The 22516-nt window shown below is 44.0% G+C and overlaps 2 protein-coding genes across 3 annotated transcripts in view; both read left to right on the top strand.

Moving 5' to 3' along the window:
- The window catches only part of hat1 (histone acetyltransferase 1), a 47995-nt gene extending 42981 nt beyond the window's left edge, over positions 1-5014 (top strand). For both annotated transcript variants that reach the window (XM_043682057.2, XM_087985563.1), the window contains exon 11: positions 4431-5014. In XM_043682057.2, coding sequence (XP_043537992.1) covers positions 4431-4595 — 165 coding nt within the window. In that variant the 3' untranslated portion in view covers positions 4596-5014. The remainder of the gene's footprint in view (positions 1-4430) is intronic.
- An 8608-nt stretch (positions 5015-13622) lies between these two features.
- LOC122543382 (uncharacterized) lies at positions 13623-21067 on the top strand. The gene is made up of 4 exons (XM_043682058.2): positions 13623-14297; positions 17317-17800; positions 20329-20421; positions 20637-21067. Exons 2-4 carry the CDS (start codon positions 17473-17475, stop codon positions 20924-20926), a joined length of 711 nt encoding a protein of 236 aa, XP_043537993.2. The 5' UTR covers positions 13623-14297; positions 17317-17472; the 3' UTR covers positions 20927-21067.
- Positions 21068-22516: the final 1449 nt, after the last annotated feature.

Below are 22516 nucleotides of genomic sequence, written 5' to 3'. Positions count from 1 at the left end.
AGCTGCAGCAAAACCTCGCGGCTCTTAAACTCGACCCCCCTGTTAATGAAAGCCAAAACACCATATGCTTTCTTAACAACCCTATCCACTTGGGTGGCAACTTTGAGAAAACTATGCACTTGAATATCAGGATCCCGCTGTTCCTCCACACTGCCAAGAATCCTGTCTTTAATCCTATATTCAGCATTCGAGTTTGACCTTCCAAAATGCATCACTTCGCATTTATCCAGGTTGAACTCCACTGCCATTTCTCCGCCAAGCCCTGCATCCTGTCTGTGTCGCACTGCAACCTGTAACCGCCTGTAATAATACTATCAACAGCACCTCCAATCTTTGTGTCATCGGCAAATTTATTAACCCACCCCTCAACCTTCTCATTTAAGTCATTTATAAAAACTACAAAGAACAGAGCCCTGCGGGACACCACTCAACACTGACCTCCAGGCAGAATACTTTCCATTTACAACCACTCTCTACCTTCTGTCAGCCAACCACTTCTGAATCCAGACAGCCAAATCTCCCTGTATCCCATACCTGCCTGACTTTATGAATGAGCCTACCATGAGGAACCTTATCAAATGGCTTGCTGAAGTCCATATAAACCCCATTCACTGCTCGACCTTCATCGACCTGTCTTGTTACCATCTCAAAGAACTCAATAAGATTTGTGAGGCATGACCTGCCCTCTCAAAGCCATGCTGACTGCCTTTAATCACACTATGCTTTTCCAAATAGTCATAAATCCTATCCCTCAGAATTCTTTCCAAAACCTTGCTGACCACAGACGTAAAACTCTGACTGGTCTGTACTTGCCAGGGTTTCCCTATTACCCTTCTTGAAAACAGTAACAACATTTGCCTCCCTCCAATTCTCCGGTACGACTCCCATGGAGAGTGAGGAAGCAAAGATCTTTGCCAGCAGCTTAGCAACTTCCTTTCCCGGAGCAACCAAGGATAAATCTGGTCTGGCCCTGGGGATGTATCGATCTTAATGTTTTCCAATAATTTCCAGCACATCAACTTCATCCATCTTGATCTATTCAAGCCTATTTCCCAACTAGAAAAAAGAGCCAAGAAAATTTACAGTCCAGGAACAGGCCCTTCTGCCCTCCAAACCTGAGCTGATCAAAATCCACTGTCTAAACCTGTCACCCAATTCCTAGGCATCTGTATCCCTCTGCTTCCCCACTTCCTCTCACATTTGTCCAGATGCATCTTAAATGAATCTACCGTGCCTGTCTCTATTATCTCTGCTGGCAACGTGTTTCAGACGCCCACCACCCTCTGTGTGAAGTACTTACCGTGTGTATCCCCCTTAAACTTTTCACCTCTCGCCTTGAAAGCATGACCTCCCGTTATTGAATCCCTCACCCTGGGAAAAAGTTTATCTCTGTCTACCCTGTCTATACCCTTCATGATTTTGTAGACCTCAATCAGGTCCCCCCTCAATCTCCTTTTTTCTAATGAAAACAATCCTAACCTACTCAACCTCTCTTCATAGCTTCCATGCCAGGCAACATCCTGGTAAACTTTATCTGCACCCTCTCCAAAGTGTCCACATCCTTTTGGTAATGTGGCAACCAGAACTGTGTACACAGTATTCTAAATGCGGCCAAACCAACGATTGTATAATTTTAACATAACTACCAGCTCTTCTACTCAACACCTCGTCCAATGAAGGCAAGCATACCATATGCCTTCTTGACCACTCTATCCATCTGTACAGCAACCTTCAGGGTACAATGGACCTGAACTCCCAGATCTCTCTGCTCATCAACTTTTCCCAAGGCTCTTCTGTTTACTGTATAAATCACTCTAGAATTAGACTTCCCAAAATGTATCACCTCACATTTGCCTGGATTGAACTCCATCTGCTACTTCTCCGCCCATCTCTCCAGTCTGTCTATATTCTCTTGTATTCTTTGACAGTCCCCTATACTTTCTGCTACTCCACCAATCTTTGTGTCATCTGCAGACTTGCTGATCATACCAACAGTGCCTTCTTCCAGATCATTTATATATTTTACAAACAACAGTGGCCCCAACATTGACCCCTGTGGAACATCAGTGGTCACCTTTCTCCATTTCGAGAAACTCCCTTCAACTATTACTCTCTGTCTCCTGTTGCTCAACCAGTTCTTTATCCACCTGGCTAGAACACCCTGCACACCATGTGACTTCACTTTCTCCATTCGTCTACCATGGGGAACCTTATCAAATGCCTTACTAAAGTCCATGTATATGATATCTACATCCCTTCCTTCATCTATCAACTTGATCACTTCCTCAAAAAACTCTAAGTTAGTAAGGCACGATCTCCCCTGCACAAAACCACGTTGCCTGTCACTGAGAAGCCCATTCTTTTCCAAATATAAATAGATTTTATCCCTCAGTACCTTCTCCAGCAACTTTCCCACCACTGACGTCAGGCTAACTGATCTGTAGTTACCTGGATTTTCCCTACTATCTTCCTTGTATAAGGAGACAACGTGAGCAACCCTCCAGTCCTCCGGCACCTCACCTGTATCTAAGGATGCTACAAAGATATCTGTCAGGGCCCCAGCTACTTCCTCTCTCACCTCCCTCAGCAACCTGGGATAGTTCCTCAAAGTTTTCATTCACAACAAGGTCCCTTTCATTAGTGAAAACCAAAGCAAAAAACTCATTTAGGTCTTCCCCTAGCTGCTCGGACTCCACGCACAAGTTCCCTCCGCTATCCCTAACTGGCCCTACCTTCTCTCTGATCATTCTCTTATTCCTCACATATGAGTAAAATGCCTTTGGGTTCTCCCTAATCCTTCCCGCCAAACCTTTTTCGTGCCCCCTCCTGGTTCTCCTCAGTCCATTTCTGAGTTCCATTCTAGCAAGCTTGTAATCCTTTAAAACAGTATGAGACCCTTGCTTCCTCCACCTTACGTACGCTGCCTTCTTCCTTTTGATGAGAAGCCCCTCTGTTCTTGTCATCTAAGGCTCTTTAATCTTACCCCTTCTTGCCTGTCTCAGAGGAACAAATTAGTGCATCACTCCCAACAACTGCTCCTTAAACAGTCTGCACATGTTTGTTGTGCCCTTTCTAGGGAACAATTACTCCCAATCTGTACTTCCCAACTCCTGTCTGATAGCATCATAATTTCCTTTTCCCGAATTAAATATCTTCCCATGGGAACTGCTCCTTTCCCTCTCCGTGGCTATGGTAAATGTGAGGCAGTTATGGTCACTGTCACCAAAGTGTTCTCTCACCAGGAGATCTGACACCTGTCCTGGCTCATTGCTGAGCACCAAATCCAAAATTGCCTTCTCTCGCTCTCTCTCTGCCCCCGCCCCCCCCCCCCCCCCCCCCAAAATCAGCCTGTCTACATACTGAGTAAGGAAACCTGACAAAAATGGCTCCATCCAAACGATCTGCACTTAGAAGGTTCCAGTCAATACTAGGAAAGTTGAAGTCACCCATAACAACAACCCTGCTACATCTGCGTTTTTCCAAAATCTACCAGCGTATGAGTTCTTCGATCTTCCTACTTCTGTTTGAGGGTTTTCTCCAGACCCCCTATGAGGTGACTGCTCCTTTGCTGTTCCTAACTTCCACCTATACTAACTCAGTAGACAAACCTTCCTCGACAACCTCCGTTTCTGTAGCTGTGACGCTCTTTCTGATTAGCATTGCTACGCCGCCCTTCTCTTTTTCCACCCTCCCTATTCTTGTTAAATATTCTCAACCCAAGCAACCATTCCTGCCCCTGTGAAACCCATGTCTCCATTATGGCCACAACATCATAGAGCATGGATCAGTACTTGGGACTAAGTTCATCACTCTTATTTCTGACACTCCTTGCGTTAAAACAGACACACTTTAACCAATTCCTTTGTTTCATCAAGTGAAAAACCTTCCTGATAGATTCACCACATCCTGTCACTGCCCTGTCTAAAACTGCTCGCCCCCCTCAGATGTATAGCTCTGGTTCCCACCCCCCCTGCCAAACTAGTTTAAACCCTCCCAAACCATACGAGCAAATCTCCCACCCAGGACATTGTGCCCCTCCAGTTCAGATGCAACCCGTCCTCCATGTGCAGGTCCCACCTTCCCCAGAAGGTATCCCAATGATCTAGATATCTGAAGCCCTCCCTCCTGCACCAGCCTCGCAGCCATGTATTAAGCTGCACTCACTCACTGTTCCTCACTTCACTATCTCGTGGCACCGGTAGCAAACCTGAGATCACTACTCTACTTGTCCTGCTCTTCAGCTTCCAACCTAGCTCTCTGTAGTCACTTTTCAGATCTCAATCCCTTTCCTGGCTATATGTTGGATGCAGTAGGGAATCAAAAGAGAGGGAAGAACGTTAGAAGATTTTCTGTGCTGTGTCCTTTCTGATCCCAAGTGCAGAGACCTCCTCTGTGGGAGCTTTGTTTCATTTCTTGTTTAACTCTTCCAGAAAAATAAAAAAGAAGCAACACGTCTTTCCCGGTTGATGCCAGAAGATTGGCTTGCACAGCAGGCAGAGATGAGTGTAAGCCAAGAGCAAGAGTACTTGGAGGAGACCTATCAGAGCACTGTGGAACAGTACCGACGTATCCTGGAGCGCTTAGCACGTGTCTGAATTCAGTTGCAAATCTTGCTCTTGTCTTGATGCAGGAGTCCAGATTAGTTAACTGGAGATTGTAATATTGCTGCATTGTTCAAGGAACTGTTCCTAATCACAATAAGTAAATGGTTTTCCATTGAAATTGGAGCACTCGGTCAATGTGAAGCCTTTCTCTGCTCTTGTGTACAGTTTGCTAAGCGTCAATCAGACAGCAAGATAAACATCTTTTTAAAATGTATATATAGAAGCACTGTACTATATATTTTTAAAAAAGACATTTATTCAGTTTTACTCTTGAAATCTCCAGCCATACGTAATGGCAATCTATGATTTTGGTGGGAGGATAAGGCCTCGAAAGACTCACTTTAGCAGAGAAAGGCACTGCTTTCTTTTGGTATTGGATAAAAGCAAATAAAAACTTCATTTTTATCTGATCGCTGAACTCTCAAGCTTCCAAAATTAAACCAGTTGAGTCTTTATTCTGTAGCACTGTTTACCTCTGAGAAAGATAAATATACCAAATCCTTTTTCCTGTAAACAGTGGGGTACCCTGAAATGGCATTGCTAATACACTCAACAGTGTTAGAATACTACCAGTAGTAGTTTGTAAGGTTTAAAAAGTATGTATCATACATATATATTCATGATCATTCGGCCACCAGATCTCAACAGTTAGGGTCAGACAGACCAGAAAGCAGGCAAGCAGCAGCAAAGTGTGCTCAGAGTTCTCTACCCTTTCCTTGCCGTGCATGTACGAGTAAAGGAGCAAGGCTATCTTTCCAACAGGGGCAGACAGGCCTGGCTAATAATGGTAGATAAAAGAACTCTGCCATGACTGCCAGGGTACCGAAAACGATCAGCAGGAATCTGCTTCAAACAACTCCGGAATCCAGGTTGCTGAGAGTGAGAGACAAGTTGGACCTCCTCACTCTGGCGCACCATCAGAGAGAACTGGAAGACGTAGAGAATCCTGAAGGAAAGGAAAGTCAGGCCCGGCGAGATGTGGCCAATAAAGGTGCCCATGTTGGAGCTGAGGTACTTTGAATGAAGAGATCCTGCTATGATGAGCCTGTCAATCACATACAGCAAGGCAGGCTGTTTTTTTTTGTTTTAGCAATTTCTTGGGAACTCCTTTCCAGTTTCCTTTATTCAAGCACCTGTTTTGAGGTGCCAACGTTTTGAAAAGGTTGACCCCGCCGTGAAGGGGAAATTGAACGGGTTTTAACTGAGTTCAGTGCAATAAACAAATCGAAAGCATGTTATAAAACCTCCGCACCCTCAGACGCAAACACACTTTTGGCATAGGGCACCTGTAAAACAGCTGAAATGTGTTCTTGTGCTAAGTGTACTGTTTTGAAAGTTAATTCTTGAGATTTTGTGAAAAGGATCTCTTCTCCGACCCCCCCCCCCCCCCCCCCCTGCCCAATTACCATACCCTGGAAAATAACACCAAAATATTGTTATTGCTAAACACTGCTGTAACTCTGGTTACAGTCTTAGCTGTAATATTGCACATAGCACACTGGAAACAGGTGTGGCAGTGCCGATGTGGGATCGCACTGGACAGGTTCCTTCAGCTGCAGGCTATATGTACAAACTGTGTGTGTATTCTGCTGATTTCAATGACTGCAGTTTGCAGCCAGGTAACTGTAAGAATTGCCTTGTACCTTTTAAAGGGGAGGCCACGCTGGCTGAAGCAGGTGCTGAAAGTCATTCTACAAACACTAAGGAATCTAATGTAATCTAGACTGATTCTGGGATTCTTGTGGCATACTGGTAGTGCCCATATCTCTGAGTCTGGAGACCTGGGTTCAAGTACCATTGACTCGAGCACCATGTCATAAATAAGTTGATTGTAGTTACTTTAATCTGTTGTGATTGTAACGAGGCAAGAACGTCTTTATGGTCTTGGTCACAGAGATAGTATCCTCACTGAGCCAGAAGTGAGTTCAAGACCTGCCTGTCACAGGGGTGTACCACAATATCTGCGAACAGATTAATTAAAAATCTATCTCCCTAGACTGGAGAGGGAAAGTGTACTGTGCCTCTCTATTGTAGTGTAACGATGCTGATAAAGGAAGTTTCAGCAGTTTCAAACCAGTTCCCAGCAGATGTTTCTTTTTCCAAAGTATCCATATCTTGGCAACGGTCAGCATCAAAACAGCAATTTGCTCAATTCAGAAATTCATCTGATATAAGATGTCACTTCTGCCAGCTTTATAATGACCCTTTTGGACTTAGATTCAAACGGTTGTACAGCACAGAAACAGACCCTTTTGGTCTTACTCGTCCATGCTGACCAGATATCCTAAACTAATCTAGTCCCATTTGCCAGCACTTGGCCCATATCCCTCTAACCCCTTCCTAGTCATATATCCATCCAGATGCCTTTTAAATGCTGTAATTGTACCAGCCTCCACCACTTCCTCTGGCAGCCCATTCCACACACGCCACCCTCTGTGTGAAAATGTTGCCCCTCAGGTCCCTTATATCTTTCCCCTCTCACCTTAAAACAATGCCCTCTAGTTTCAGACTCCCTACCTGTATTGATATCCTGTAAAGAGCATTTATTCTATGTCTCACTGTACCCTTTGATTCTTTTAGCCTTAAGAACTATATCTAACTTCGTGAAAACATTCACTAGTTTGGTCTCAACCACTTTCTATGGCAGTGAAATCCACAGGCTCACTGTTCTCTGGGTGAAAAAATGTCGCGAACCTAAATTGGCCTACCCTGTACACTTATACTGTGACCCCTGGCTTTGGGCTCTCTGGTCATCAGGAAAGTCCTGTTGTGGTTCTGTTCGCCGAGCTGGAAGTTTTTGTTGCAAACGTTTCGTCCCCTGGCTAGGCGACATCATCAGTGCTTGGGAGCCTCCTGCGAAGCGCTTCTTTGATGTTTCCTCCGGTGTTTATAGTGGTCTGTCCCTGCCGCTTCCGGTTGTCAGTTTCAGCTGTCTGCTGTAGTGGTTGGTATATTGGGTCCAGGTCGATGTGTTTGTTGATGGAGTTTGTGGATGAATGCCATGCCACCTATAATATTTCAGGGGGAGTGGTCTTGCCAAGACAAGGAATCTCTGTTCCTGTACTCAAATCCTCTTGCTATGAAACATACCCACTTGCCTTCTTCACTGCCTGCTCCACCTGTACACTTACTTTCAGCAATTGGTGTACAAGGTCTTGTTACACCTCCCCCTTTCCCAATCTATCATCATTAAAATAATCTGCCTTCCTGTTTTTGCTCCCAAAGTGGATAAGCTCACTTAGCCACATTATACCTCATCTGCCATGCATTTGTCCCCTTATTCAGCCTGTCCAAATCACATTGCAACATATCTGCTGTATCCTTACAGCTCATCTTCCAACCAAGCTTTGTGTCATCTGCAAACTCAGAAATATTACACTTGGTTCCTCATTAATTATTAACATAGATTGTGAAAAGCTGGACTTCAAGCACTGATCATCACTAATAACTGCTTGCTACATGGAAAAAAAGCCAGTTGTTCCTTCTCTTTGTTTCCTATCTGCCAACCAGTTCTCTATGCATGTACAACCAGTACTACTTTTACATGATAATCCCTCATGGATCTTCTTTAAAATCCAAATAAACCACATCCACTGGCTCCCTCTATCATCTCTATTAGTTATATCCTCAAATAATTCCATTAGATTCATCAACATGATTTCTCTTTCATAACTGACTGATCATGTCACTGTTTTCCAAGTGCTGTGCTATTAAGTCTTTTTTAATGGACTCTAGCATTTTCCCAACTACTGATGTCAGGCTTGTCAGTCTATAATTCCCACTTTTCTCTCTACTTCCTTGTTTAAATACTGGGTTTACTTTAACTATCCTCCGATCCACAGGAGTGGTTCCAAAGTCTATACAGTCATGAAAGATGACCACCAATGCATCCAATGTTTTACAGCCACTTCCTTATGTACTCTGGGATGTACTTTATCAGGGCCTGAGAATTTATCAGCCTTCAATCCCATCAAATTTCCAATACTTTTCCCTACTAATTCTTCCAGTTCCTCCCTGTGTTCTCCAATATTTTCTGTTTCTCTCATTTAAAAATTCTAATACCATCTGAGGGCTTACAGTTTTGTTCTTTTGAAGTATTGGATAGATTTCCCATGCCTTCAGAAACTGACCTGATAAATGGTATTTGCTGGTACTCCAGGACATCACTCCAGTCCCTTCAGAGAATCAGTAGTGCAATGGAAAACTCAGCACTTGGTAAGTAGGTTCCCTGTGTTGTCCAGGTGATGGGTATAGGTACTTATTGCTCAGGTCTTGAATGGAGTTGGCATCCCCTACCATTGCACAGCAGAAGAGTAGGGGGTATGGCTGCCAAGGACAGTTGTCTCAGTAATGTTGACTGACAATTGTTGTATATACCACAGATTTTCAATTAGATTGTTCTTTACAAATGTCCTTTAGGAAAGGAAGTTTGCCATCCTTACCTGGTTTGGCCGACATGTGACTTGAGACCCACAGCAATGTGGTTAATTCTTAAACTACCCTCTCAGCAATTAGGGGTAGACAATAAATACTGGCTGAGAATATCACATAAAATAAGCACCTGTGACACTGAACAGCATAACTTCCCCGCCATCAACATTAGTATTGAGAAACAAAACTAGACTAGCCATGTAAATGATGGGTGAATTCAGGAGTACCACTGAATATTTTCCATTTGCCTGGATGAATGAAATTTCGACAACATTCAAGAAACTCAACACCATTCAAGATGAAGCAACTTGTTAATCAACGTCCCACCCACTACCCCAAAAATTTACTCTCTCTATCACCAGCAGTGAGTACCAACTGGAGGATGTGCTGTAGAAATTCCCCTTAGATAGCACCTTCCAAACCCATGACCTGTCCCAACTGGAAGGAGGACAGCAGATGCATAGGAACAATGCTACCTGCAAGTCCCCCTCAAAGCCACACATCATCCTGACTTGAAAATATATTATTCCTTTACTGGGTCGAGCTCTTGAAATTCCCCTTCAAAGAGAATTGTGATCTATCCACACCACCTAGATTGTAGTGGTTTAAGAAGGCAGTTAACCACCACCTTCCCAAACAATTAGGAATGGGCAATAAGTGTCGGTCTTGCCAGTGATGCTCGGTACCTGGAATAATTTTTTTAAAAATATAATTCTGCTTCTTTCAAATAAAATCCCATCAAAGTTAACAACTTGCACTTCCCCATATTATATTGTAGCCTTCATACATCTTACTTTTGCAGCTACCTTTACATCAATAAACCCTGGGTACATTACACTTGATCCCTTCATTTAAGTCATTAATATGGATTGTAAGTAGCTGAGGCCCCAGAACTGATCCTGGCAGTACTACACTGCATGGAGAAAGTGAGGACTGCAGATGCTGGAGATCAGAGCTGAAAATGTGTTGCTGGAAAAGTGCAGCAGGTCAGGCAGCATCCAAGGAGCAGGAGAATCGACGTACTACACTGCATACCAACCTAAAAATGACAGTTATTCCCACTTTGTTATCTGTCTATGGGATGAGAGGTAACATTGGCATGGATTAGTAGAGGCATTGGTTTGGAGATTGCAGCAGTTAATGGTAACAACTAACAGGCAGATTTTGTTTTATTTTAAACCAGGCATGTTGACTTTGGTCAATGTATTGGCTTGAGAAATGAACCAGCGAGTGCTTGTCATCTATTTTGTTGAGTTGAAACAGATGCAGTGAATGTACATGTTCTTTCTGTCTGTAGTTAATTGTCAATAATTATTAATTGCTGCATTCTCCATGGCAAAGCCTCTAGCAATCAGAACCCACTTGTGGACCAATCAGCACTCTCCTCTCATACAGTATAAATATTGGCTTTCCGCTTTATTGGTATTCTTGCAAATTGTCCTGACAAGTACAAGATGAAAAGCTTTATCAAAGTGTGCCTTTTTTCAGCAATGCTCAATGCATGTAAATTATTTACCTCAATTACTCCCTGTGATAATGAGTTTCACATTCTAACCACTCTTTAAGTCAAGACAGTACTATTCCCTAATGGATTGATTAGAGACTATTTATCATTTAAGGACCATAGGTTTGGATTCTTCACAATAGAAGCATCTCTTTGTTCACCCATCAAACCCTTCCAATAGTTTTAAAGACCCATGCATTTTCTCTTCAAAGGAGTCCCAGTCAATTTCAGTTGGTATTTGTACCTGCTTAATGCTGATGTAACTTTTGTTTCATTTTCTGTGGTGCTTCTATAATTTTTATTAATTTATGGAGACCAAAGCTGCACAGTATTCTCATATGATTGGGAGATCTAGGTGTTCAGGTACATAATTCTCTGAAATTTGCATCACTGGGTGATTAAGAAGGCATTAAGTACACTTGCCTTCGTTGCTCAGACCTTTGAGTATAGGATTTGGGACATTATGTTGAAGTTGTGCAGGACATTGGTGAGGCCTATTCTGGACTACTGTGTGTAGTTCTGGTTGCCCTGTTATGGGAAGGATCTTATTAAATTGGATAGGGTCCAGAAAAGATTTACCAGGCTGTCACTAGGAATTGAGGGGTTGAGATATAGACTGGAAAAGCTAGGACTTATTTGAGTGCAGGGAGGAGGTTGAAGGATGACCTTATTGAGTTTTATAAAATCATGAGGGGCATAGACAGATGAATGACATGGGTCTTTCCCCTACAGTAGGGAAATTCAAACCTGTTTTTTTTTAACTGAGAGGAGAAAGATTTAAAAAGGACATGAGGGACAACTGTTTTACACAGAGAGTGGCTTGTGTGTGGAATGAACTTCCAGACAAAGTGGTAGATGTAGATACAATTACAATGTTTAAAAGACATTTGAGTAAGTTCATGAATAGGAAAGATTTGTAAGCGCAGGCAGGTGGGGCTGGTTTAGTTTGGGAACATGGTCAGTGTGGACCGAAAGATCTACTTCTATACTGTATGACTCTATGATTGAATTATGGTTCTATTAAGTTCAGCATACTAGATTACTTACAGTGTGGAAACAGACCTTTCAGTCCAACAAGTCCACACCGACCCGCCGAAGCGCAACCCACCCAGACCCATTCCCCTACATTTACCCCTTCACCTAACACTATGGGCAACTTAGCATGGCCAATTCACCTAACCTGCACATTTTGTTTTGGACTGTGGGAGGAAACCGGAGCACCCGGACGAAACCCACACAAACACGGAGACTCCACACAGTCAGTCAGCTGAGGTGGGAATTGAACCCGGGTCTCTAACGCTGTGAGGCAGCAGTGCTAACCACTGTGCCACCCACACCTTCTCTGTTCTTTTTTAAATAGATCCTATTACTTTGTACTTATTCATAACTGTATAATCTGCAATTTGACGTTTAATGGTTTATGTTGAAAGGAGTATGGAATTTAAATATTGTCCTTTTAAGGTCCCACATAGGAGGTTAGTAAACAAAATTGGGATTGGAGGTAATATAATGGATTGAGAATGGATTAGTCTTACTTCAGTAAAGTAATGGAAAGGGTACTGAGGGATAGGATTTATAAGTATCTGGAAAGACACTGCTTGATTAGGGACAGCCAGCACGGATTTGTGAGGGGTAGGTCTTGCCTTACAAGTCTTATTGAATTCTTTGAGGAGGTGACCAAGCATGTGATTAGATTAGATTACTTACAGTGTGGAAACAGGCCCTTCGGCCCAACAAGTCCACACCAACCCGCCGAAGTGTAACCCACCCATACCCCTACATTTACCCCTTACCTAACACTACGGGCAATTTAGCATGGCCAATTCACCTGACCTGCACATCTTTGTGACTGTGGGAGGAAACCGGAGCACCCGGAGGAAACCCACGCAGACACGGGGAGAACGTGCAAACTCCACACAGTCAGTCGCCTGAGGCGGGAACTGAACCCAGGTCTTTGGCGCTGTGAGGCAGCAGTGCTAACCACTGTGCCACCGTGCTGCATGTGGATGAGGGTAGAGCAGTGGATGTAGTGTACATGGATTTTAGTAAGGCATTTGATAAGGTTCCCCATTGTAGGCTTATGCGGAAAGTAAGGAGGCATGGGATAGTGGGAAATTTGGCCAGTTGGATAGAGAACTGGCTAACCGGTCGAAGTCAGAGAGTGGTGGTAGATGGTAAATATTCAGCCTGGAGCCCAGTTACAAGTGGAGTTCCGCAGGGATCAGTTCTGGGTCCTCTGCTGTTTGTAATTTTTATTAATGACTTGGAAGAGGGAGTCGAAGGGTGGGTCAGTAAATTTGCAGACGATATGAAGATTGGTGGAGTTGTGGATAGTGAGGATGGCTGTTGTCGGCTGCAAAGGGACTTAGATATGATGCAGAGCTGGGCTGAGGAGTGGCAGATGGAGTTCAACCCTGTCAAGTGTGAGGTTGTCCATTTTGGAAGGACAAATAAGAATGCGGAATACAGGGTTAACGGTAGGGTTCTTAGTAAGGTGGAGGAGCAGAGGGACCTTGGGGGTCTATGTTCATAGCTCTTTGAAAGTTGCCACTCAGGTGGATAGAGCTTGTAAGAAGGCCTTTGGTGTATTAGCGTTCATTAGCAGAGGGATTGAATTCAAGAGTCGTGAGGTGATGTTGCACCTGTACAGGACTTTTGTAAGGCCACATTTGGAGTACTCTGTGCAGTTTTGGTTGCCTCACTTTAGGAAAGATGTGGAAGCTTTGGAGAGGGTGCAGAGGAGATTTATCAGGATGTTGCCTGGAATGGAGAATAGGTTGTACGAGGATAGGTTGAGAGTGCTAGGCCTTTTCTCATTGGAACGGCGAAGGATGAGGGGTGACTTGATAGAGGTTTATAAGATGATCAGGGGAATGGATAGAGTAGACAGTCAGAGACTTTTTCCCCGGGTACAACAGTGTTACAAGGGGACATAAATTTAAGGTGAAGGGTGGAAGGTATAGGGGGGATGTCAGGGGTAGGTTCTTTACCCAGAGAGTGGTGGGGGCATGGAATGCGCTGCCTGTGGGAGTGGCAGAGTCAGCATCATTGGTGACCTTTAAGCGACAATTGGATAGATACATGGATAGGTGCTTAAGCTAGGACAAATGTTTGGCACAACATCATGGGCCGAAGGGCCTGTTCTGTGCTGTATTGTTCTATGTTCTAGAATTAGTTAACTGACAAAACGAAGTATGTGGAATAATGTGATTGGCAGATTGTGATAAGAGAGATACCATAAGGATCAATCAATGTTTGGGCTCCAAGTATTGTTATGACTGTGGATCATCTATGGACAGATCAAACTTTAATTACAATCTTTTTAACAAAAAAACATATGGGCAGATGTTGAGTACAGATGTAAATTCAGTGGCTGTCTGGAAAAAGAATTGTCTGGTGAATTGTCACACCTGACAAAGTGTCAGGAAAGCTTCCAAGCAGTCTGGGTAAGAGACATTTTTGTACCTTCCACTTTCAAGAAGCCAAAAGAACAGGGGTTAAAAGCCAGTTTAACTCTAATATGTGTGTTCTAGTGGAAGAAGGCATGCTAGTCAGATGAGGTGTTCCTGTGTAATAGCCTGGGTTTGAGTGCTAGTGTAATGTGAAGGTCACAGTCATAAAACTATTCACTAGTCACTCCTGTATTACAGGCAAAGGAAACTCTTCCTCTGAGTGCTAGAAGCCAGCTACCCAGTAACCCGTCAAAAAGAAGCAGGATAAAAGGAAGGACTGTCTCACTCTGAGTACTACACCAATATGTGAGTTGCATTATTATTTCTTCTCGCATTTAGTGATAATAAACTCTTTAAATAACTGAAAAAGCCTAATTAAATTGACTCCTGTTAAATCATAAATTCATTTGGTCTGGGAGAGAAATATCCTCAAAGAGGGGGATCCTTTGTAAATTAACTCATTGTGACCCACTCAAAAAAGGAAAGTGAGTCAGTGAATTCTTCTTCACCAGGGAGCTTGACAATGTGGGATATCCCATTTGGAACCATCATAACTCAGGAATTGACAGGGTAGACAGAGGGAAAATGGTTCTCCTGGCTGGGCGTGGTCTTGAACTAGGAAAATCTGAAGCAGGTTCGAGGGCCCCAATAGCCTACTAATAGTCATAGAGCACGGAAACAGACCTTTCAGTCCACACAATCCACGCTGACCATGATCCGAAACTAAACTAGTCCCACCTGCCTACACTTGGCCCATATCCCTCCAAACCTTTCCTGTAAATGTACTTTTAAACATTGTAACTGTAACTGCATCCACCACTTCCTCTGGAAGTTCTTTGTTCTTATTTCCTATATATAGTGTGGGAAATGTGAAACTGCCCATTTCAGAAGGAAGAATAAAACGGAAGCATGCTATCGTGCATTAACATGCATGGATGTGGAGCTCTGAGATGGGTACCGTGGTGCATGAATCACATAAGTTTAGTATGCAGCTACAGCAAGTAATCAGGAAAGCTAATAGAATGTTATAATTTACTGCAAGGAGAACTGAATACAAACTACAGGTCGTTCTTCTATAACGCAATGGCCATGTTCTTGTGCAACCCCGCATTGTAGAAAAATTGTGCTTAGAAATAGCACTTAAAGTGTTGGCGATGTAATCGTGTTACAGCCAACACATGTTTTAAAAGTTTGTGCTCTAGAAACAGTGTCCCCAATTTGTCAATCATGTTACAGCGAATTCACTTGAACGAAATGTGCGTTATAACAGAACGACCTGTAGGCTACACAGGACACTGGTGAGACCACATCTGGAGTACTGAATGCAATACAATGGTATTTACAGAAATATATAAATGAGTTGGAAGCAGTTCAGAGAAGTAGACTAATACTGGAATGTACAAATGTAAAAATCACACAATACCAGGTTATGGTCCAACACATTTATTTGGAAGCACTAGCTTTCGGAGCGGTGCAACTTCATCAGGTGCTTGCGTGATTTTGTGATTTTTAACTTTGTACAGCCAAGTCCAACACCGGCACCTGCAAATCAATACTGGAATCGGTTGTCTTATGAGGAAAGGTTGGACTGACTATGCTTAATCCCAATTAAGTTTAGAAGAGTAAGAGGTAACATGATCGAAATATATAAGATCTTGAAGGGTCTTGATGGATGAATGTAGGAACTGAGTTTCTTTTGTGGAAGAATCTAGGGCTCACTGTTTAAAAATCATGTTTGGGGTGGCATGTTGGCTCAGTGGTTAGCACTGCTGCCTCACAGTACCAGGTTCAATTCCAGCCTCGGGAAACTGATTTTGCGGAGTTTGCATGTTCCCCCATGTGGGTTTCCTCCCACAGCACAAAGATGTGCAGGTTAGGGTGGATTGGCCATGCTAAATTGTCCATGGTGTCCAGGGACGGTGCAGGTTTGGGTGGATTGGCCATTCTAAATTGTCCCATAGTGCCCAGAGATATGCAGGTTAGGGTGGATTGGCCATGCTAAATTGTCCCATAATGCCCAGGGATGTGCATGTTAGGGTGGATTGGCCATGCTAAATTGTCCCTTAGTGTCCAGGGATGTGCAGGTTAGGGTGGATTGGACATGCTAAATTGTCCCATAGTGTCCAGGGATGTGCAGGTTAGGGTGGATTGGCCATGCTAAATTGTCCCATAGTGCCCAGGGATGTGCATGTTAGGGTGGATTGGCTATGCTAAATTGTCCCTTAGTGTCCAGGGATGTGCAGGTTAGGGTGGATTGGACATGCTAAATTGTCCCATAGTGTCCAGGGATGTGCAGGTTAGGGTGGATTGGCCATGCTAAATTGTCCCATAGTGTCCAGGGATGTGCAGGTTAGGGTGGATTGGACATGCTAAATTGTCCCATAGTGTCCAGGGATGTGTAGGTTAGGGTGGATTGGCCATGCTAAATTGTCCCATAGTGCCCAGGGATGTGCAGGTTAGGATGGATTGGCCGTGCTAAATTGTCCCATAGTGCCCAGGGATGTGTAGGTTAGGGTGGATTGGCCGTGCTAAATTGTCCCATAGTGCCCAGGGATGTGTAGGTTAGGATGGATTGGCCGTGCTAAATTGTCCCATAGTGCCCAGGGATGTGCAGGTTAGGGTGGATTGGTCGTGCTAAATTGTCCCATAGTGTCCAGGGATGTGGAGGTTAGGGTGGATTGACCATGCTAAATTGTCCCATAGTGCCCAGGGATGTGCAGGTTAGGGTGGATTGGCCATGCTAAATTGTCCCATAGTGCCCAGGGATGTGCAGGTTAGGGTGGATTGGCCATGCTAAATTGTCCCATAGTGTCCAGGGATGTGCAGGTTAGGGTGGACTGGCCATGCTAAATTGTCCCATAGTGCCCAGGGATGTGTGGGCTGAGTGCATAAGCCATGGGAAATGCATGGTTATACGGGGGGCGGGGGTTGGTCTGCTCTTCTGGAGGGTCAGTGCGGCCTTGTTGGGCGAAATGGCCTGTTTCCACACTGTACAGATTCAATGCATCAGGAGGCGCCCATTTTAAACAGAGATGACTTTTGTCCTCTCCCGGAGATATCGAGACTGTGGAACTCTTCCTGAAAAGGTGGTAGAAGTAGAGTTATTGAACATGTGTGAGTTAGTGTTCGATTCTAATTATGCAAGAGGGTCAAAGGTTACCAGAGGTAGTGTTACCGGATCAGTCGTCGTATTTATTGAATGCGGAGCAGGCTCGACATGTATCGTGCTAGACCCTTTCAGAGTGGGAACTTAGAAAGAGGGCATCTACAGTACTTGCAAATAATCAAATTGCCGTGTGTTTGTGTATCCCCACCTCGTGAATAGGAGGAAAGGATTGAGGAAAAAGCGCGGGCTGGCTCGCTGCACTCGGAAGGAGATCTTCTCATTGGCAATGCCGGAGGCGGTTCTCAGGGAAAGCGAAACTGTTGTTAATTTTGAATTTGGAAAAGCAGCTCAGTGTGTCCTGATTGAGTGGCGCGGATGTGTCGCTCGGTCTCTCTGTTGGGATTCCTTTCACAAAAGAACACCATGACAACCGGACAGTTCCTGCTTGAGGTCCTCGATGAACTGAGCGAAAATGATTTCGAAAGGTTCCGATTCCATCTCGAGGACAGCGCGGAATTTAAACCGATAGCCCGCGGGCGGTTGGAGGGAAAATCTCGGCAGGAATTGGCTTCTCTCCTCCAGCACATTTATGGAAAGCAGGCTCGAGATATCAGCAGAAAGGTCCTGCTTCAAATTCCCAGGCATGACCTAGTGGGGAAAATGTTTGGAGACGGAAACATGAGTGGCTCCGAGGGCACTCGAGGTAACAGAACACAACACGTCATTTATACCAAATAAAATAGAGCTGAAACAAAAACAACCTAAGGTTCGCCAGCAGTTTCCGTTTTTGCTCAATTACACAAGCGCCGCTTGGAACTGATAAAGGAGGAAATGAGATAAACAACGAGGGATTTTTTTGTTGGGGGGGGCAGGAGTGCGGAGAACAAATATCCCTTTCTGAGCATCCTCTTTCTATTCCCACCTCCCCCTCCCCCTGTGTGTGTCCTCTCCAGATGTGTTCCCGTACACTTATGTATATCCTCCATGAATCCCACCCACCCTTTAGCCTCTCTATATCCCCCGTGTGAATCCTTCATCTGTCACTATCATGTGTATCCTCCCTATCCTACCCTCTCTTCTGCTGTGTATCGTCCCCGCATCGCACCTTTGTGACCTTCCTATCTCCCCCCTTCACTGTGTATTCTTCTGTTCCTCTCTTCTAACCACCCCTCACTCTTGATCCTGCTTGTATTACACCCGCTTTCCACCTCTTCCTTCCTGTATCCCACTCTCTCATGTCCCTGTACCCCCACCACCAAGGTGAAGGAGCAGTGCTCCGAAAGGTAGTGCTTCCAATTAAACCTGTTGGACTGTAACCTGGTCTTGTGTGATTTTTAACTTTGTACCCCCACTCCCGCCGCAAAGTGTATGCATCCAGTATTTATTAGTTATAAAATGGATCAAGTGTCAACTGTTTTTGCAGAGGATTCCAAACTTTTGCTAATGTGCACGCACACAAATCTTCTGGAATTTTTTGAGAATGTAACTCTGAAGATGGACAAGGGAGATCCAGTGGATGTAGTGTACCTGGACTTTCAGAAAGCCTTTGATAAAGTCCCACATAGGAGGTTAGTGAGCAAAATTAGGGCGCATGGTATTGGGGACAGAATACTGACTTGGATTGAAAATTGGTTGGCTGACAGGAAACAAAGAGTAGTGATAAACGACTCCCTTTCGGAATGGCAGGCAGTGACCAGTGGGGTACCGCAGGGATCAGTGCTGGGACCACAGCTTTTTACAATATACATTAATGATATAGATGATGGTATTATAAGTAATATTAGCAAATTTGCTGATGATACAAATCTGGGTGGCAGGGTGAAATGTTAGGAGGTTACAGGGTGACCTGGACAGGTTAGATGAGTGGACAGATGCATGGCAGATGCAGTTTAATGTGGATAAATGTGTGGTTATCTACTTTGGTGGCAAGAACAGGAAGGCAGATTACTACAAAATGGAGTCAAGTTAGGTAAAGGGGCAGTACAATGAGATCTAGGTGTTCTTGTACATCAGTGTGAAGAAAGCTAATAGCATGCTGGTCTTCATAACAAGAGGAATTGAGTATAGAAGCAAAGAGGTTCTTCTGCAGCTCTACAGGGCCCTGGTGAGACCACATCTGGAATATTGTGTGCAGTTTTGGTCTCCAAATTTGAGGAAAGACATTCTGGCTATTGAGGGAGTGCAGCGTAGGTTCACAAGGTCAATTCCCGGAATGCCGGGACTATCTTACATTGAAAGATTAGAGAGACTGGGCTTGTATACCCTTGAGTTTAGAAGGCTGAGAGGGGATCTGATTGAGACGTATAAGATGATTAAAGGATTGGACACTCTGGAGGCAGGAAGCATGTTTCCGTTGATGGGTGAGTACCGAACCAGACGACACAGTTTCAAAATAAGGGGTAGGCCACTTAGAACAGAGTTGAGGAGAAACTTCTTCACCCAGAGAGTGGTGGGTGTGTGGAATGCTCTGCCCCAAAAGGCTGTGGAGGCCAAGTCTCTGGATACTTTCAAGAAAGAGTTGGATAGAGCTCTTAAGGATAGTGGAATCGAGGGTTATGGGGATAAGGCAGGAACAGGATACTGATTGAGGATGATCAGCCATGATCATAATAAATGATGGTGCTGGCTCAAAGGGCAGAATGGCCTACTCCTGCACCTATTGTCTATTACCCTAAATTTACTCCTGAAAGACCTATTTTTGTGACTATCCCCCACCCAGACTCCAATTTCTCTTAGCATCTTGAAAATGTTGTGACTAAATCAAATCACACTCCTTCACTGGATCCACGTTCCTTGAAGTCCTTAATATCCAAAAATATCTGGTACAGAATGTGAATTGTCCCTGATTAATCTACAGAGGTTTTCAAAATCAAGAGTGAGATTAGAGTTGAGAGTGCGGTGCTGGAAAAGCACAGCATGTTAGGCAGCATCCGAGGAGCAGGAGAGTCAGCGTTTCAGGCAAAAGCCCTTCACCTTTTGCCCGACTCTCTTGCTCCTCGGATGCTGTCTGACCTGCTGTGCTTTTCCAGCACCGCACTCTCAACTCTAATCTCCAGTATCTGCAGTCCTCACTTTCACCTGGAGATTTTCAAAGGGTCATTGTTAAGAAAATTAATTTAGAAGTTGCTTATATCTCATATTGGGCTCAGGGGACCTTGGCAGAAGTAAGTCAGCTATACTGCCTTTGGAGTTGACTGGATTTGAATTCTAATATCTTGCTCTTTTTCATAGTGCAGAGGAAGAGAGAGAGACTGAAGGACTGTGAATCTGATGGAGCTCTGTCTGAGCCTTCAGACAATGAAATGATCATGTCAAAGAAAAACAGTACGTATAATCTCACTTAAGAATTCCTTTAAAAATAACATTTGTATGGAATATTTCAAACAGGATACAGAAGATACAAGATCACAATGCAGCATTCACTGGATAGTAATCACTGATGGGGATTGAGAGAGACTTCTGTGTGACACTCACTGCCATTTAGTTAAAGCTCCTCTGGCCAAATGTTTCATTCTAATATTTTATTTTTTTGTTTGCAGAGGTGGAGCCAAAGATACTGACAGACAAAAAACTGATGCAATTGGCCAAAAACATGGGGCATAATTGGCAGCAAATTGGAATCCAATTCCTAGACCTGCAAAGCCACGAAATTGAACAATGTGAAGCTCAGCAGCGGTTAGTTGTCTTGCAGAGATTTGAAATGCTCAAACGCTGGAGAAACCGCGAAAAGGAGGGAGCCACTGCTGTCAAACTTCACTCCATTCTTTCTAACAAGGAATGCCCCATTAGTTCTGCACAATTGAATTGTCTTCTTGAAGAAAACCCATGACCAAAGTCAATGAGGAGAGTACTTTGCTTTTTTAAAAAAACCTTAAAATGTACAAAATTTAAGATTCATTTAATGTATTTTTTTAATTTCCGTGATTGATACCCATATCTTTTTGCATTAAACCGAAGATACTACTGAAAAGGAATGATTGATTTATTATCCATTTGCAGCAGTGGGAGCAGCGAGAACGCAGACTGGAGGCTACCGGGAAGGTAAACTTCCCTCTTAAAGACTTACCTTGTGAGGAGGTGAAGCAAAGGCTCAACAGGAGTGGACGCGGACACGGGACTTGCTGGGCACGTGAACTGATATTTTGGGGCCTGCAATTAACCCCGAAATACTACACGTTGTGCCTCCCACCCATTCTCCTCTAACCAAACAAATGACTGAGTGGAGGGTTGGTAAGGTCAGGCTTTTAAAAAATGTTTTTCAATCTCTCTTTGCAATTTAGATCAGCAGGGATGGAGGCTAGGGCAGTTGCATGCTCCTCCTGCAGGATGTGGGAGGTAAGGGTCATCACTGGTATCCCTGCTGACTTCGCCTGCGAGAAGTGCACCCAACTCCAGCTCCTCACAGACCGCGTTAGGGAACTGGAGCTGGATGAACTTTGGATCATTGGGAGGCTGAGGGGGAGAGAGGGGAGTTATAGGGAGGTAGTCACACTAAAGGGGGAGCTAAAAGAGGTGGAGAAGTGGCATTACTAATCAGGGATAGTATCACAGCTGCAAAAAGGGAGGTCTTCGAGGAGGGTTTGTCTATTGAGTCAGTATGGGTGGAAGTCAGAAACAGGAAAGGAGCAGTCACTTTATTGGGAGTTTCCAACAGACCGCCCCCCCCCCCCCCCACTTGCAACAGAGACACAGAGGAGCTGATTGGGAGGCAGATTTTGGACAAGGTGCAGAAGAATCATGGTTGTCTTGGTGACTTTAACTTCCCTAATATTGATTGGAACCTCCTTAGTACAAATAGTTTGGATGGAGCAGTTTTTGTCAGGTGTGTCCAGGAAGGGTTCCTGACTCAATCCGTAGACAGGCTGACTAGAGGGGAGGCCATATTGGATCTGCCAAGTGTCAGATACCTTGGTGGGAGAGCATTTCAGTGATAGTGATCACAACTCCCTGACCTTCACTATAGTCATGGAGGGGGATAGAAGCAGATGGTATGGGAAAGTATTTAATTTTTTCTTTTAATGGGGGAATGGCTCCCCTTTATATTCCAGGTGCACCACCTGAACAGATCACTAGTCATGTCTGCACAGTACAGCCCACGGTCCCTCAAGAAAAAGCTAATTTAATGTGCGGCAAGTGGAAAAAAGCACAGACTTTATCAAATTTATAACTATTCCTACAAACACTACTAAAATTAAGAAACTAACCACTACTCCTAACTTGAACAAATAAACAAAAACCACATCTCCAGAGATCTTACACCACTATAAGGGGTATTTACTCCCAACCTTATCAAATTTAAAAACTATTCCTACAAACCCTACTAAAATTTAGAAACTAAAATTAAGAAACAGTGGATCAGTGGTTAGCACTGCTGCCTCACAGCACCAGGGTTCCAGGTTCAATTCCAGCCTCAGGTGAC

This window comes from Chiloscyllium plagiosum, unplaced genomic scaffold, assembly GCF_037043375.1.
Source record: "Chiloscyllium plagiosum isolate Xiang-an unplaced genomic scaffold, Cpla_swu_hap1 HiC_scaffold_53X, whole genome shotgun sequence".
In the NCBI taxonomy this organism is placed as follows: domain Eukaryota; kingdom Metazoa; phylum Chordata; class Chondrichthyes; order Orectolobiformes; family Hemiscylliidae; genus Chiloscyllium; species Chiloscyllium plagiosum.
The sequence above is the reverse complement of the archived record's forward strand: the minus strand, read 5'-3'. Positions and strand labels throughout refer to the sequence as shown.